Source organism: Paroedura picta, chromosome 3 (genome assembly GCF_049243985.1).
Source record: "Paroedura picta isolate Pp20150507F chromosome 3, Ppicta_v3.0, whole genome shotgun sequence".
Taxonomy (NCBI): Eukaryota; Metazoa; Chordata; class Lepidosauria; order Squamata; family Gekkonidae; genus Paroedura; species Paroedura picta.
Window position 1 is genome coordinate 157,069,921 of NC_135371.1, and position 18,102 is coordinate 157,088,022.

General features: G+C 44.8%; 1 protein-coding gene across 1 annotated transcript in view; it reads left to right on the top strand.

Moving 5' to 3' along the window:
• The first annotated feature begins 965 nt into the window (after positions 1–965).
• Positions 966–18,102, top strand: part of LOC143833283 (uncharacterized) — a 64,422-nt gene continuing 47,285 nt past the window's right edge. The window contains exon 1 of the mRNA XM_077328897.1: positions 966–1,501. Coding sequence (XP_077185012.1) covers positions 1,166–1,501 — 336 coding nt within the window. The 5' untranslated portion in view covers positions 966–1,165. The remainder of the gene's footprint in view (positions 1,502–18,102) is intronic.

Below are 18,102 nucleotides of genomic sequence, written 5' to 3' on the forward strand. Positions count from 1 at the left end.
CCATTAGTGAAATTCAATAGTCAAATAGCTCTCAAATAGCCTTTGTTGAAAACTATTGCTAACCCACTAGCCTATCCTTTCTTGACATTTTTACCATTGAGAAACGCCTGAAATATTTTTCAGGCTTTGAAAACCCCCAGAATTGGCATGATTGTGCAGAATATGGTTGGGAGGCGTAGCTTTGCACATGCCCACCTGGGGCCCCTCCCCTTCCCACCTCCTTCAGGCCCATAATTGGCCATTTTGGGAGGGGGTTGGTAGGTTGACATGACCATATACTCGATAAATATATAACAAACTTACAAAAAATTATAAAAAGTTAACTGACTCCCACTCACTCGGGAAACCCTTCCAGGGCCGTCCAGAAACCCCGGGGTTTCACAAAACTCTGGTTGAGGAGCATTGCACTGGCCTCTGGACCACCCACACCAAGTATATCCATAAAGCACAGAAGACAAGCTTCAGTATCTTTCATCCTACACTTATGAATATGAACCACAACCACCTTGTTTAGTTGTTATTCAAGGCTGACAGAAGGAGCTTGTGGTAGTCCTGTGCACGCAGCAAGAACATGAATTGTCACAGAGTTTTTATCCTACACTTCTTTTGGATGATTTAGGACTGGCCCCTGCTGAAGAAATAGGGCACGGAGCCAACCTTCCCCTACGGGTTCTCCAGTCCGCCGGTTCTCTGGTGCGATTTTGTGTTTACTGAAGTGGCGTCAATGTCGCTTCTTTTTTCCAGACCTCTATTTCTGCCGTTTAAGGCTGAGATAGCCTTTCACGTCTCTCTGAGGGTGTAGTGTAGAAGGATGTCAGTGAGTAATAATTTTTGGTTTTAGTGTCCCCCCCCCCTCCCCTTCCTCTGCAAATGCCTGAGCATGTGTGTTCACCTCACAAACAAACTACAAAAGGCAAGAGGGAAGGAGGAAGGGAGAGGGAGAGAAAGCCAACAGGTTGATCTGGATTACCTCAACAGTCACACCCTCCCTACTTTATGAACATAGCTGAACAGGTGTTTGTAATTCATTAGCTAAACTGAGCTCAGCGCAGACAGGAATTAAATCTGCGCTTCTTCTTCCCCAAGGTGTTTCTGGTCTGTCTCGGTAGCAGCAGCCGCCGCCGCCAGCCGGCCTAGTGCTTCTTCTGGCTCTCTCGCAGCCACCATGACTAGCCACCATTCCCGGGACTTCACTAGCCTCAGCAGCAGCTCTCCGACTTCGCCAGGGGCCTCTTTTAGCAGGAGGAGAGAAAGGTCGCACTCCCCGTGTTCAAGAGATGGGGCCTGTGGCAGCCCCACTCGAGGTCTCACCAGGGGCCACAGCTTCAGCGCTTCGAACCTCTCTGCATACGGGAGACCTTCCTACCCCAAAGTCTCCTACAACAAGCGGCTGCTGACGCCCCTGAAACTGGATTTTGATCCCTCCATCCAGGCGATAAGGACCAAAGAGAAAGATGAGATAAAGACACTCAATAACCAGTTTGCAGCCTTAATCGGAAAGGTAAGATGACGCCCCTTTCTCTTGACCAAAGTGCAGGCAGGCCGGGGCCTACCCTGTCAAGGCAGAAGTGGCTTGCACTAAAAGATGTCAAATTGTCGTCAATTTGTCTCGCTGTGATATTTTCTGCCAATCAGACTGCAGAAATGTTTTCGTTTCTAAATGTTTTAGGGCTGCTCTGGTGCAGGCCAAAGGGCTTCTTTATAAAATCTTCCTAAAATATAAGATCCTGCATTTTATTTAAACGGGAGCTATGCTTACAAGAATACACAGGATTAGCCTGGCCTCGCATAATTGATAGCTTTGCTCTGTATTGTGAGAATATTACCTGTTTACCTGAATATTACGTTGACCTGTTCAAATGTTTAAAATTAAAACAGATATGCATTCTTCTAGAGCTGGAGATAAGGAACTATTGCTGCATAGCCTCAAAATAAGGGGATAATTAGTGAAAAGTTTGTGAAATATTCAGGAGTTGAGGTACAGCAGAGAAACTGTTAAAATTATTTTTAATTCTCTCACTCCCAGAAATCCACACTGTAGTCATAAAAACAAGCAAATGTGCTAGCAGAATGGGAAATATACATTTCAGTGAAAAACTACAGGAGTTTTAATGCAGGGAAAATATTATATTACCTGGGTGGAATTTTTCCTTAAGAGATAATACCTAGGTCTTATGTGACAAGTCATAGATTTTTTTCTTTTAATTGAGTAAATTTTAATGCTGTGTGGAGAAGATTTATGAGACAGAAAGTGCATGGTAAGGCTCTGAGTAGCGGTCCTTTGACATTAATGCCAAATCTACACTTCAAATTTATGTTAATTTTATACTGGTTTCATGTTTATTACTTTCCTCAATGAATTCTGGGAATTGTAGTTTGATGAGGTTACTCAGTATTGTCCTCCTTTGCCTTCTTCCGCCTCACAACGCTGCAGATCCCAGAATTCTTTGGACAAGGAAAGGATAGTTTAACAAGTTGAGGATTTTGGGAAAGGTAAACCATAAATATTAGGAGATAAATATTATGGTGATTTAGGGAATGAAGCCCTTCCCTCACACAATAGGACATTTTCCATTGTTTCATGTATCAGATTCTCCTGGGTAGGCCTATGATTTTGGGGACTATTGTTGTTCACTTTTATTTTATTTTTATTTGCTAAAGATGCTATAGAGACCAAAATCAAAGCTAGAGCCACAGTTTTGCATTATAATCCACAAAACGTTTCTGTGAGAAAATTGTGCCTTTCTTGCATATTTCATGGACAAGTTTTTAGCTTTCTCTGATAATATTCCTTTTTATTGGAAGATTCAAACATACGACAGTCCTTTGCCGTCTGAAACAGTTCAGCCCAGAGCGCTGTCCCCTAAGGGCATTACTGCATTCTGTGTATTCTGTAGGTTCGTCCACTGGAGCAGTAAGAAGAACCTATGACAGAAACGTTGCTAGTCTCACATAAGCAAATGTAGGCCAAGTTTTATTCCTGCTGTCAGCTGAATATGATATCTTAAACAGAGGGACAGGAATGAATTAATGGCTTAATATATTGTGGAGTTGAGACTTCTAGAGTTTATAATAGTCTAGAGGAGAAATACCACAGCAAGCATTTTCCTCCCCTTATACAGTGAGGAAACCTCTTGTGTATTAAAAACCCACAAGGAAGGTAGAGGGTTGTTTTCCAAGTAAAACAGTTTGACAACCTAAGGCAGGTTCCTACAAAGCCCTTGTGTTCCGTAAACAGATAGTAATCTCCTGAAGGACTGAAGGATTGCTTCACTGACGTGTCTAATGTAAGCTACGTGCCAAATTTAAAAAAAAAGGGGGGGGGGAATATACACAAGCTCACATTGGTATCACTCTGATTTAATAGGGAGAGACTTTTTTATTCCTCAGCTATGCAAATATTACACTCAATGTTCATTAACATGCAAATAAGAATATGTACAAGCTTGCTACCTGATTTGTGCATTACAACACAGGGACTGAATCCAAGGCCAACTAACCATACACGTTTGGTTCAATCTTTTGAAATCTTGATCTTGAGAATACAGAAGCGTCCATTTCAAGGGCATTTGGACAAAAGGCACTTGGGGAGTTGATGTAGCATTCTTTAGTGATTTTCAAACAGTGTTCTGTGTTCACGTGTTCCTATCAGGGTTCCTTGTTTTAAAAGACAGTAATGGAGGACAGATTTCCACAGAAAAACAGCTTGCCTACCCAGTACTCTGCAGTATAAGGCTGCAGATGATGATTGGGTGTGGTGTCTAGTGTTGCCAACCTTCAGGTAGAGCCTGGAGTTCTCCCAACATTACAACTAATTGTAGGATTGTTTACTGATCTCCAGACTATAGCTTCCTCTGGAGGAAATGACAGCTTCAGAGAGCAAACTCTATGGTATTCTCTATATCCATCCCCAAATTCTTTCCTCCACAGTCACTTCCCCCAAACTCAGGGAATTTCCCAAGCCAGAGGGGATTGTGCTACAAGGTACACTATCATCTCATGGAGGATACTGAAGCCAGATGCTTCCAGGCCATCATTACCCTACATACAACCCTTTCCAGGATCCTCTGAACCCTTCAGTAGCTTTGTAGCAGATATGCAAGCATCCTCAGCAAACAAGGCGACACAGAGAGAATTTCTGAGAGCACAAATTCTTAAATCTTCTTTTCTCTGGTAATTTTTGGCTAAAGAAAATACATTATTTGCTATTACCCTTGGATCTTCCTTGACCCCTTCACTCCAAGTGTGAGGAAAGGAAATGGAATGATAAGGATACAATTCTCCAGGTGGGACCTGGGGGGTCACCTGGAATTACAGCTCGCCTCGACTACAGAGAGCAGCTCTTTGGGAGGTGGACTCTCTGGAATTCTACTCCACTAAGGTTCTTGTCCTCCCAGGCTCCTCCCCAAATCTCCAGGAGTTTCACAACCTCGATCTGGCAACCCTGCACCCTCATCCCCACTGGTGGCTAGGGAGGGCCTGGCAACCTTATGCAATGACGTCATGTCATAAGGCATCATGTGATAAACATTACTCTGTAAATAAAGGGTGGAGACCTGAAGCTTCTCCTATTAGTAACAGAGAAGCACACAGGCCTTCTCTCTCTCATCTCCGCTTATGGAGAGAAAGGACATATGGTGACTGAACTTGTCAATCACTTATACGGGGAGCAGCAATTGGTGGCTAAAGTCATTTTTAGCTGTTCTAAATCCAGGAATTTTATGCACCGTCTGTCAGTTCACACTCAGTGTTCCCATACATGACTGCTTCGACAACGTGTTTACCCTGGTTTGCAATCCACAATGGTGTCTTTCAGAGGATCCTCATGACAATGTCCTCCCATTCATTCATGCTTTAGGATGGTTAGGGCTGATCCTGCGTTGAGCAGGGGGTTGGACTAGATGGCCTGTATGGTCCCTTCCAACTCTATGGTTCTATGATTCTATGATTCCCAAAGCTTTCCACTCTTTCCCTTCCTTTGTTCTAACATTTCCTGCTTGAATTTGATCTTTCCAGAAAGCAGGTGGATGGTAAGGTGCAGATTTCCAAGCCTCTCAACACACATCAAGCATCATTTTTCCTATTCCCCCACACCTGCCATTCCTCCCAGCCCCTGTATCTTTTTTAATAAGTTAGTAAGTATATGGCTATAACAATATAGCAATATACTTATTTCCAGTGTATTAATTAAAAACCAGCATGAGGCTGTCTGGTGTTGTATATTTGGGTGGGGACACCAGAGAATCTCCCCCTTTGGATTCAGTGTAGTCCATGCCTATGAATTCACAGTGGCCATGAGTCCACAAAGGGGAAATCTTCTCTGTATGGAAGCAGTCAATGGGACCCTTTCCAGAGACAATGGAAACCTTGAAAAGTCATAAAGTCAATGTAATCTCACCTTCCGCTCTTAATTAGCAGCCGTGACTAACCACAGCCTCCATTGATACAGTGGTCGGCGCCCAGGAAGGAGCAACATTGGGTAGGCGATGACATGCTCCGCCGTGGCCGGGCATCATGCAGAGGGGGGCGGGGAACAGGCCTATTTAAGGCCTTGCACATGTTCGCTCTGCCTCTCCACATCATTTGCTGCCTGAACAGCTACTCTTCCTCCCACCCTATGTCGATTATGTTTTGTATTAGATTTCTATTTTGTGGGTAACATTTGTCAAAGCTACGGGTTATGCCCGGTAAGGAGCCTGTTGCCAATTAAAGCTGCTGCCAATTAAAGCTTTCTTCTTATAGAAGTTTTGGTTGTGAGTTTTGTCAGTGCTTGACAGGAGGGAGTCCTGTCTGCATATGGGACTCCCTGAAGTTGGGGGTCTCCCTAACGAGGCTGACCACCAAGCGGGTGCAGCCTACCCGGCTGGGAGGCCAGGGGCCCGTGGCTAGGCGGCTGGGGTTACTAATAAAGGCAAACGCCCATTGCCCCCCCCCCCATTAAGTCGCCTCCCAAGGAACCAATTCCGTGAATTGGTGTGAGACCTGCCCTCCTGGCTGGGAGCGAGGCAGAGCCCCGAGTGTCACGGTTCATGACATCAAGGCAGCTGGACAGCTGATGGGGTCAGGCTTCCTTACCTGGCATTGGGCCAACCCTTCGTTGGGGGTTGCAAGAAAGGCTGCGGCCATTTTCATTGCCAAAATGGAATCACATCTTCCTTGGGCTAGTCACCACCTGCTAGTCAGTGTGTGAAACAGGAAGTCCTCCTCCCCTCCCCGATGCCAGTGTTATGAGGATGAGTGAGGTAGGAATTGGAAGCAAAAAAGCATTTGCTGTACTTAAATTGCCATCGCAATTATTAAACCTAATGCAACTATTTAATGGCCCACTCCCAAGCATTTCTGTACAAGCAGAACAGTGTGCGGTGCTTCAGCTGCAATCTAGAATCACAATCTGACACGTTACCCTGGTCCCAGGGAGCCAATTTAGGTGAGGCATGTCAGTGCCAACTATTTCTCCCTGCCCTGATGTGGCATTGTTAACATCACTTTTGCTGCCTTAGGGCCAGCGCTCGCCATTTTGTGTACAACTTCACAGGTGGGTGCAGTTTGGCAAACCTCAAATAGCACCGGGTAGGTTTTGCTATGACAGCATCAATGCTCTGATCAGGACCTTTTCAAGGTTTCACCCTGCAAACAGGTGAGATCGGCAAGTGTCCCTACTTGAATGTCTCCTGTGGTGGCCCTCCACTTGGAGGAATAATGATGAGGTCAGGAAGACTCCCACGTTATTGATGTCTCCCAGAATGTATCAAATGTTGTAGAAGTGTTTTCTTCTGAAGGGGTGGCTACTGCAGTGATTTTAACACTTTGCTGAAGATTTATTAATGTTGATGATATTGTGTTCATAGTTTTGTTTTAAATTTTGAACTCCAACTAGACAAGAAAGATGGGCTAGCAAGAAATCCACGAACAAATAGGCCAGTTTCAAATGCGTGTTTTACATACGTAAGGTCCCAAGTTCCTGACATCTATTAAAAAGATTGAAGGGCTCACTATTTCTGTTGGGGGCTGGGAATTCATTGCCATGGCCTCCTTCTGGTTAATCTGTAAATTTAGGAGAAGCAGTTAGAAGTGTCCGTAGTGTTCAGCGGCAGCTTCTGATTACCTGTGCCAGGAGGCAACATCAGGAGAAGGTCTCAGCCTCCATACCTTGTTGTTGGCTCTCCAGAGAAACCTAAAATCCCATTTGCCTTTTTAGCTTCCGAGTCACGCTGCTGACTCATGTTCAGTGTCTGGTCTACTAAGACCCCCCCAGATGCTTTTCACATATACTACTGCCAAGACAATTCTCGCCCATCCTATAGTGATGCATATGGTTTTTCCTACCTAAATGAAGAACTTTACAATTATCACTATTGAAATTCATTTTGTTCATTTTAGATATGTTCTGTTATTTGAAGCATTTTTTTTTCTCCTACCCATCACCAATATCGGAACTGAGCTGGACTGTACAAAAAATGCTTAAAGTAATGAGTGCAATAAGGCAAGATAGGCAAAAGGACAGTGGTTTAGTTCCCTTCAATCACATGCCTAATTTTTGGTCCAAGTTGGATTTTCTCCCCCAATTTCTGTGGTACCAACATTTGTCTCACCTGCAGACAAAATGACCCTATCCAGGCTCCAATGAAGGGAAGGTTTAAAAAAAACCCAAAATATTAGATTCAGTGAAATCACAATGGGCGAATACTGAGGGAATTTCCACATATCAGCAAAAATACTGTTATGCTATCTGAATGGCAAAGCGCTAAATTTTATCACACCACCCAGCCCCTCCTCATCTTTTTGCTGTCTTGCCTTTGTCTGCCTTCTTTTCACACATCTTACCCTCCACATTTGCTGCTGAAAATGGCGGAAGATAGCAACACACCTTAGAGATGTTGCACTTCCATCTGTCAATCAATCCAGGCAACCAATCCCATTTCTTCATATTTTAAATATCCCGCTATTCCCGCCAATTTTTAAAATAAAAATTTCATACTTCTCTGTTGAAATGCCTATACATAGAATCATAGATGCATAGTGCTTTTTGAACCCCACCCCTTATGGGATGATGAGTCCTTTGATATTTATAAAAATTAATCTCATTCCTGATTGGGGGGGAGAAAACTTTGAAGAGGCATGCTTTATGTTACAACTTTGAAAAAAAATATTTTATTTCTGGCATCACCTGCATGCTTGTCTGCTTATTCGTTGCTCCAGGAAGTTAGCCACTTAAAAAAATAAATTCCCATCTCCGGGAAGAAGGGAGAGGAAGGTAGGTGTAAGGCCGGGACGAGGCAGGCGCCTTTAGTGCATTTGAGCCCTCCATACCCTCCCTCTGCTGGTTGCCTGCTGCTTACTCTCCATTAACTAGTGCTAAATAGGTTGGTAAATCCACTTTATGTGATTCCCAACTTGTGCTTTAAAATGGAGGATGTAGCAAGCTGGTTACTGCCCAGACACTGGATGCTGGCAACGTCATATAGAGGGGCCGGAATATATTGACCTTTTTTGGCAAACATTACACTATATTTCATGGGTGCGGAAATGCCCTGAAATTTGAGAGCTGAAGACTTCTTGTCTGGGTCCTATGTCCATTTTTTGCTAAGTCTTCCTCCAATAAAGAATGTTGTTTTTTTTTAAATAGAGAAAAATTCATTACTGAAAGAAGTTGTGCATTAGTTTAGTAACTGTTGTTTGAGTCACTGCTGATGTTTAGAAATTTGTCCCATTAGAGAAACTATAGTCTGTTGCTGGGCAGACTAGATCGGTTATAACGGAAAGAACAATGGAAGAGACAATAGATCAAGGGCTGTCATTAGTCCTTCCTTATTTCATCACCTCTTCTCTGCATCAAGTTACACCACAGATGTCTTTCTCTGTCGGAGGAAGATTTGGTGGCAGGGAAACATAGGATTAGGCTTACCAATTTCAGATTGGGATGTACCTAGAGCTTTGGAGGTGGAGCCTAGGTAAGATGGGGCTTGGAGAGGGGAGGGGCCGCCACAGGGTATAATGTCATAGCCCCCACGCTCCTAAGCAGCCATTTTTTCCAAGGATAACAATTCTCCAGAGTCTGGAGCTCTGAGGAAAATTGAGGGAGATTTCCAGACCCCAATGTCTTGGCAGTAGCATGTGCAAAAAGGATCTAGGAGTCTTAGTAGACCATACATTGAACATGAGTCAACAGTATGACTCGGTGGCTAAATAGTCAAATAGAATTTTGGGCTGTATCAAACGGAGTATCATGTCCGGATCACGGGAGGTGATTGTACCGCTGAACTTTGCTCTGGTTCGGCCTCACTTGGAGTACTGTGTTGAGTTTTGGGCACCCCAGTTGAAGAGGGATGTAGACAAACTGGAGCGTGTCCAGAGGAGGGCAACAAAGATGGTGAGGGGTTTGGAGACCAAGACGTATGAAGAAAGGTTGGGGGAACTTGGTCTGTTTAGCCTGGAGAGAACGGAGAGGAGATTTGATAATCATCTTCAAGTATTTAAAAGGGTACCATATAGATGATGGAGCAGAGTTGTTCTCTCTTGCCCCAGAGAGACAGACCAGAACCAATCGGATGAAATTAATTCAAAATAAATTCCGTCTAAACATCAGGAAGAAGTTCCTGTTAGAGCAGTTTCTCAGTGGAACAGGCTTCCTCGGGAGGTGGTGGGTTCTCCATCTTTGGACATTTTTAAACAGAAGCTAGATAGCCACCTGACAGAGAGGCTGATTCTGTGAAGGCTTAAGGGGGTGACAGGTTACAGTGGATGAGCGATTGGGATGTGAGTGTCCTGATAGTGCAGGGGGTTGGACTAGATGACCCTTGAGGTCACTTCCAACTCTATGATTTTTATGATTCTATGATTCTATGAATGACAAGCTTTCAAAGGATTCAGCCCCACATCTGTTTGTATAACTGTGGAGAGGTCCCTGCTGTCTCCTAGTTTGTGCCTTTAAGTGGCAATGGTTGAAGCCTGTATTCTTACGGCACTTGTTCGGTGCCTTGCCCAACACGATAACAATCATGCCCGAAGCCTCAAGGTGCTGTATATAAGAGGATTACTAGGATGATGCGTAGCAAAAGACCTCTCTCTGGTAGTTCCTAGCCAAGAAAAACATTGGAAGCAAGAGCTGATGACAGTAATTAAGCTAAAGAAGAGGCTTGCCAAAAGAGTGGGTGAATACTCCATCATGTGCAGTCTTTTGAGAGACAGCAGAGATAATGCGTGAGTCTGAATATAGGTTAGCCGGGCTTGTTATCATGGGAGCCATGCTGAAAGTCGACTCTCTCAGGGTAAAGGACTTTAATGAAAACTTGCAAGGTGTTGAAAGCAGAGATGATTGTCAGTTTCTGTCGTTACTCAGTGAGTCGGCGGGTTTTTGGGTCACACAGTCTATCTTCCTACACTGAGTACTGGTATTACATAGTGGCGAAGAGAATGAGTTGAGAATTGTTTAGCTCTTGCCGGTGGCACAAACTCACTGGGTGGTCTTAAGCAAGTCCAGTTTACAGTCTGGAGATTTTTGTGTTCGATGTTTGTGCTCTGCTTTTCTCCCTAGTGGGTTCTCAAACCAGTTTACACCGTAGCTCTCCTGTCTTCCATTTTATTCTCACAACAACACTGTGACATGGTAAAATCAGAGTCCCGTAGCACCTTAAAGGAGCTACTGGACTCTGATTTTATTGTGCTCCTTCAGACCAACAAGGCTACTCATTTGAAACTGTGACATGGGTTAGGCTGAGACACAATAACTATCCTGAGATCACTGAGTAAACTTACATGACAAAATACGGATCCAAACCTGGAACACCCAGATTCTAATTCAACACTCTGCACATTGCACCAAGAGTGGCCAAACTGGGGCTTTCCAGATGTCCATGGACTACAGTTCCCATGAGCCCTTGCCAGGGCATGCTGGCAGGGGCTCATGGGGCTTGTAGTCCATGGACATCTGGAGGGCCACAGTTTGCCCACCCCTGTGATAGAGGCTTCTTATAACTACTTCGCTATAGATTTATACAGCTGGATTGTAGTCACCATGGGGTTATTATTATGACCGACTCTAGCAGTGGGGCAGTGGTGAGAATAGGATGAGTCCAGCAAAAGATTTCCACCTTCACTTTATTCACACCAGTAGAAACAAGTTCTGCGTGAATTTACAGTATCCCAAATGACCTTTCTGCTGATACAAGATATTCTGCAAGTAATTACAGGAGGAAAGGGATAGATCTAGTTGTATCTGTTCTTATCAGTTTATCATCATCTAGGGGTGCAAGAAGTACTGCTCTGAGCTTTCCTTTCCATTCACCCATCACTTGATTCAAACAAAGATTAAGGGATTCTATTTTTGGCTGGTTCATTCTTAAGCTCATCAGTTCAGCAACGATATAGTTCGATTTCAAGAGTGGAAGAATCCTGAGCATTACTGAAAGGCACAAATACTTTCTGCCACACATAGCCCCTTGCTTGTTACTTTCGACAACTTTAAAATCACTGTTCAAATGACAAAACTCTCTCCCGTTAGCTTTGGTTGAACTCGTCACTTTTTTGGACCTCAGGAAATAATTGTTCCATATCGTAGTGCAACTTGGGATTCATGAAAATGGCTATTAGAAGTATGACAGCCACTTATAAACTCCCTTTAGATTGACTGGTTGTTGTTGTTAGGTGCGAAGTCATGTCTGACCCATCATGACCCCATGGACAATGATCTTCCAGGCCAGGGGTAGTCAAACTGCGGCCCTCCAGATGTCCATGGACTACAATTCCCAGGAGCCCCTGCCAGCATTCGCTGGCAGGGGTTCCTGGGAATTGTAGTCCATGGACATCTGGAGGGCCGCAGTTTGACTACCCCTGTTCCAGGCCTTCCTGTCCTCTACCATTACCCAGAGTCCATTTAAGCTCCCACCAGCTGCTTCAGTGATTCCATCCAGCCACCTCATTCTCTGTCGTCCCCTTCTTAGAATCATAGAATCATAGAACCATAGAGTTGGAAGGGGCCATACAGGACAACTAGTCCAACATCCTGCTCAACGCAGGATCAGCCCAAAGCACCCTAAATAATCCAAGAGAAGTGTGTATCCAATCTTTGCTTGAAGACTGCCAGTGAGGGGGAGCTCACCACCTCCTTTGGCAGCCTATTGCACTGCTGAACTACTCTGACTGTGAAAAATATTTTCCTGATATCTAGCCTATATCGTTGTACTTGTAGTTTAAACCCATTACTGCGTGTCCGTTCCTCCAAATGACAACCTTTCAAATACTTAAAGAGGGTTATCATGTCCCCTCTCAACCTCCTTTTCTCCAGGCTGAACATTCCCAAGTCCCTCAACCTATCTTCATAGGGCTTGGTCCGTTGGCCCCAGATCATCTTCGTCGCTCTCCTTTGTACCCTTTCAATTTTATCTACGTCCTTCTTGAAGTGAGGCCTCCAAAACTGCACACAGTACTCCAGGTGTGGTCTGACCAGTGCCGTATACAATGGGACTATGACATCTTGTGATTTTGATGTGATGCCCCTGTTGATACAGCCCAAAATGGCATTTGCCTTTTTTACCGCTGCATCACACTGCCTGCTCATGTTTAGTTTACAATCCACAAGTACCCCAAGGTCTCGTTCACACACAATGTAGAAGCGTATCCCCCATCCAGTAGGCATCCAGTAGGCATGCTTTTCTTTTTTCTGACCCAGATGCAGAACTTTACACTTATCTTTATTAAATTGCATCTTGTTCTCATTTGTCCATTTTTCCATTGTGTTCAGATCTCGTTGAACTCTGTCTCTATCTTCTGGAGTATTTGTCACTCCTCCCAATTTGGTGTCATCTGCAAACTTGATGAGTAGTCCCTCTACCCCCTCATCTAGATCATTAATAAATATGTTAAAAAGTACCAGACCAAGCACCGAGCCCTGAGGTACCCCACTACTCACCTCCCTCCAGTCTGATGGAACACCATTGACAACAACTCTTTGAGTGCGGTTCTCTAACCTAGCGATAGCCAACCTGTGGGCCATGGACCACATGTGGTCCATCAACTAATTGGAGGTGGGCCGCGAAGGACGCCCCCCCCCCCGGCCCTTTACTTCATCCCCTGACTTCCTTGGATCACCAAATTGTCCTCCAGATGTTTGCAGATCGCTCCCTTTAATATCTGCCCCATTATCTTCCCCACAACAGAGGTCAGACTCACTGGTCTGTAGTTTCCCGGGTCATCCTTCCTCCCTTTTTTGAAGATCGGAATAACGTTTGCTCTCTTCCAGTCCTCTGGGACATCTCCAGTCCTTAAAGAGGTCCTGAAGATGATGGACAAGGGTTGTGCAAGTTCTCCGGATAGCTCTTTGAGCACTCTCGGGTGCATTTCATCCGGCCCAGGGGATTTGAACTCATCCAGTGCAGCTAAATGCCTCTCGACAACCTCTCTGTCCATGTCAACCTGCCACCCAGACACTACCTCTTGGCTACTGCCACCTCTAGATGTGCCTAAACCCTTTGACCTGTGGGAAAAAACAGATGTAAAATAGGCTTTTCTTCTTTTGCCCTAAGTCGCTCCCAGCATTAGGCTCTTCTCCAGGGAGTCCTTCCTTCTCATGAGGTGGCCAAAGTATTTGAGTTTCAAGATTGACTGGTAGGGATGCCAATTCCCAGGTGGGGAATTCCCAGGGATCCCCCAGTTTTACAGCTTATCTCCAAGTGACAGAGATCAGTTCCTCTGGAGGAAAAGGCTGCTTTGGAGACTGGACCCCATAGCATTATACTCCATTGAGGTCCCTCCCTACTCAAAATCCCACCTAATCTCTATCCACAAATTCTACAGCTGTTTCCCAACCCAGAGCTGCCTGCAGTCATCTCTAATGCCGCATGAAGCATATCATGCCACTGCAGTTGCCGCACATTTCCATACAGTTGCAGGCTGAAATAATACTCATATCTTGGTGTAGCCCCAGATGACTGGCTCTCGCCCACAGATGGCTTTCCCAGCTGACCTTTGGTTCCTGTTCCTTTCTGCTTGGTTTATAATCTCTGCAGTTCTGTGATGAGATGAATAAAAACCGCTTGTGGCGCCTTTGTGGTGCAGAGGTAAGACTGTTGGACTAGGATCTATGAGACCCATATTTGAATCCCATCTCTTCCATGCAAGTTTGATGGTTCACTTTGGACCAGTCACACCCTGTGGAAGAAAGAGCACAAAAAATGGAGGGGGGGGGAAATAAAAAATACAACAGGAATATTGTCATCACCCTGATTTTTCATTCCTTTTTCTTGATTTGCAGTGGAAATATTTCCAGAAAGAGAACTATGAGAAACTGCAGTTCTTGATTGATTTTAAAAAATGCGCTTCTTCATCGTTCGGATGGTTCATAAAACATTATCAGTATAGAAAACCTTCCGCTCCTTTTTGAACATGTCCCACCCAGTCCTGGCTCACCCACTGGTCTAAATGGTTGTTTTCTCTCTAACGTGCAGAGAACGGTGTCCATGCTTATACTGTGTACACATACTTGTGGTAAAACACCAATAAAAGAGGCTGCTTTTCAACTGCAAGGACTGACTCTCAATCCTGGTTGTGAGGATAAATGCAGTAAGAATGGTATACGTTCAGTATACCACAAACATTCTATAGAAATCATTATAGCTAAAGATAAATCCTTTAGAGCAGTGGTCCCCAACCTCTTTATCACCGGGGACCACTCAACGCTTGACAATTTTACTGAGGCCCGGTGGGAGTGGAGTAGTTTACTCCTCTACTCTCAATCACTGCCCTAACGCTCTCTGATCGCTATGGTAATGTTTAAACATCCCTTCAAAATAAGATTCAGACACACCACAACAATGAACATAAGGAACATTTTCTTTTCATGGAAATTTTAACTCATGACAATGACAAATCAATGGGACCCCTGAGCTTGTTTCTCTGCCAGTCCCATCTGGGAGTGATGGGAGACAATGACACCCAAAGTGTGTTGTAAAGGGCCGGGGGGGGGGGTGTGAAGTAAAGGGCCGGGGGAAAGGTAGTCCATGGTAGTCCATGGACATCTGGAGGACCACAGGTTGACTACCCCTGCTTTAGAGGACTCCTCACGACAGCCTGTTATTCTGCTCCCAATATTTGGGAGGACTCCTTTTGCACCACTAATCTGCTGAACTGTCATATGTCAAGTGTGATTTTGGATTAGCTCCTTATTTATTTAAAGCTATTATTCAAGCGTAACTATTTTAGATTTTGAGAAAAGGCATGACGTTACAAAACCCGTGATAAAGATCAGACAAAGCTGTCAAAAACGTATATATTTCCCACCCATGGTGTGTCAGTTGTGGTTTTAAAGCTGGGAGTTCATGACGGGCAGGGATGGTAGTTTATTTTCTTGGTAATTACCACAGCGGAATCCCACCCACTAGAGATTCTCCTTCACAACATGTGTTCTTTGTGAGCACAACCTTCCATGTGCTTATTTGGGAATAACTTTCATTGATCTCATTGGGAGCTCCTTGGAAATATGTGAAGGACTGAACCTTTATCACTAGTTATAGGTGTATGTGTGTTTGTGCTTGTTGTTGTGTAATATTATTTTCAACAGAAAAGGGCATGATTACATAACCTTATCAAAGCCATGAAATTCAAAATAGAAGTCTAATTTGAGTCAGGCCTCATCAGTTCTCTTCTGAATTGGAGAGTTCTACCTAGAGCAGCCAGATCCCCTGGAAACACACTGCCTTGGATCCCCTGGTCCCTGCAGACCCTCAGTAGCATTAGGGGAATGATTGGGAGCCATGCTGATGCTGTGACATCACTTCCATTGTTAATGGGAAGTGACATCATCACATTGGTATCACACTCTAGGATTCACCCTATGGCATCGGTATGTTGCTGATCAGGTATGCCCCCACATCCCACAGTCTTCCTCCAGGTGCTAGGGCTGTCCTGGCATCCCTAATTCAGCCTTAGGTTATGGAGCATGCCACTATCCCTGGCCCTAAATTTGTCCGCCTGGCCTCAACCAGGGCAAGAGCATTTTCTGTCCTGGCCCCCACCTGGTGGAATGAGCTCCCAGAGGAGATCAGGGCCCTGACGGAGCTTAAACAGTTCCGCAGGGCCTGCAAAAAGGAGCTCTTCCACCAGGCATTTGGTTGAGACCAGGCATAACCAACAGCTAATGAAGGGCCTCTGCTCCCCCCCCCCCCTAGAACTCCACCAGAGTGCTCTGGACCTGTTGTGCCATTGCACTGTTGCATTGTTGTACTGTTATATTATATTGTTATACTGTTACAGCTACTGTTATTAATATTATTGTATGGTTATCAATGCAGATTGGTTCATGTATGGTTCATAAGTTCAGTGTAAACCGCCCTGAGCCTCCAGGGAGGGCAGTAGATAAATAGATAAATAAATAAATACATCTCAACATATAATTTTGGTTATCTTGTGAGTCAGGAGATATTTTTTTCCAGGAAGCCATGGGCGTTGGCATTTTTTATTTTTCTAGAAATTAAGATCTGAAAATAGACATTTCATTGTCTGGAAGGAATTTAATAATAGTAAAAAGAGAGAGAGGCAAGATTTTTCTGCCACTTTGATGATTCCATCCCTAATAAGTCAGGGTAGGCTGGGAAGAGATTGCTGTGCAAAGTAAAATGTTGATATCTGAGCATCCCTAAATAAATATGAAAAATCCAAAAACTAATGTGAACCAATACAACTGTATCCGCAGGTCCTACCTGGAGGCTGACATCCCTAAATAAATATGAAAAAGCCAAAAATTAATGTGAACAAGTACAACTGTATCCCCAGGTCCTACCTGGAGGCTGACATCCCTAAATAAATATGAATAATCCCAAAACTAATGTGATCAAATACAACTGTATCCCCTACCTGGAGGCCGACATCCCTAAATAAATATGAAAAATCCCAAAATTAATGTGAACCAATACAACTGTATCCCCAGGTCCTACCTGGAGGCCGACATCCCTAAATAAATATGAATACTCCCAATATTAATGTGAACAAATACAATTGTATCCCCAGGTCCTACCTGGAGGCTGACATTCCTAAATAAATATGAATACTCCCAATATTAATGTGAACAAATACAACTGGTTCACAGAATAATATCTGCTTAACATAAATGCATAAGTGCCATACACAGTGCCACCATCATGCTTTCAGATTCATTTCCTGGACAACTTTGTACAACAATAGATGCCAATATATTCCTTAATAAGCAATAAAAATGTTTAAGTGCAAACATTTGGAGCACTAAGCCTTACAGGATTGCCACTCTCCAGGTGGGTCCTAAGAAATCTCTCAGAATTACAACCGATCTCCATACAGAGATCAGCTTCCCTGGGAAAACGATGGCTTATTTAGAGGATAGTATTATACTCCCCTTGATGTTCATTCCCTCCCTAACCCTCCTTTTTTCTGTTTTCAGATTTTTCTGAAAATCTCCTTTCTCTCTGTGTTGGCCTGGTCCAGGCATTTAGATTTCTACAGATCAGCCCACACTTCAAACTTATATATTGTTTCCAGACAAAACTGACTTATCTTAACACAGCCTGCGGCGCCGCGGGCGCCGCGGCCTAAATAAAGCTGTAAGGGCTGTGAAGGCGGGATGTGTCCGGGATGAGGAAGGGTGCCAATTGGTCCCTCCGATTCCCCGCTGGAGCAACTGCAGTTCCTCCTTTGCCGGTGGCCTGACGCGTCAGGAGGCGCAAAGCACAAAGAGCCTCTCGCCATGTCAGGCCGCCGGGCAGGGAGCCCCTGCCAGCCGCCTTGCACCCGGCTGCCAGGGACTCCCTTCGTGCGGACAGAGGACCTCCACGCCAACCCGCGAAGCCTCCAGGTGCTGCTGCCCTCCGCCACTCCTCAAATGGCGCCCCTGCCAACAATGGCGCTGGCCACGCCCACGGGACTCCCACCGCCTCTGCTGTCAGTGGCTGGCTCCGGCACAGGCCGCGGCCAACACGCTGGACCCGACGCCGCTACAACATCCACCAATACGCCTCTCTCCACCGACGCCTCAAGTACAGCCGGCCCCAGCTACACATCCACACAAGCCCCCAGCCAATGCGGCACACCCTCGCCCAAGCCCATCCAAAGCCTCCGGAACGCACCTGACCGCTCCCAGCC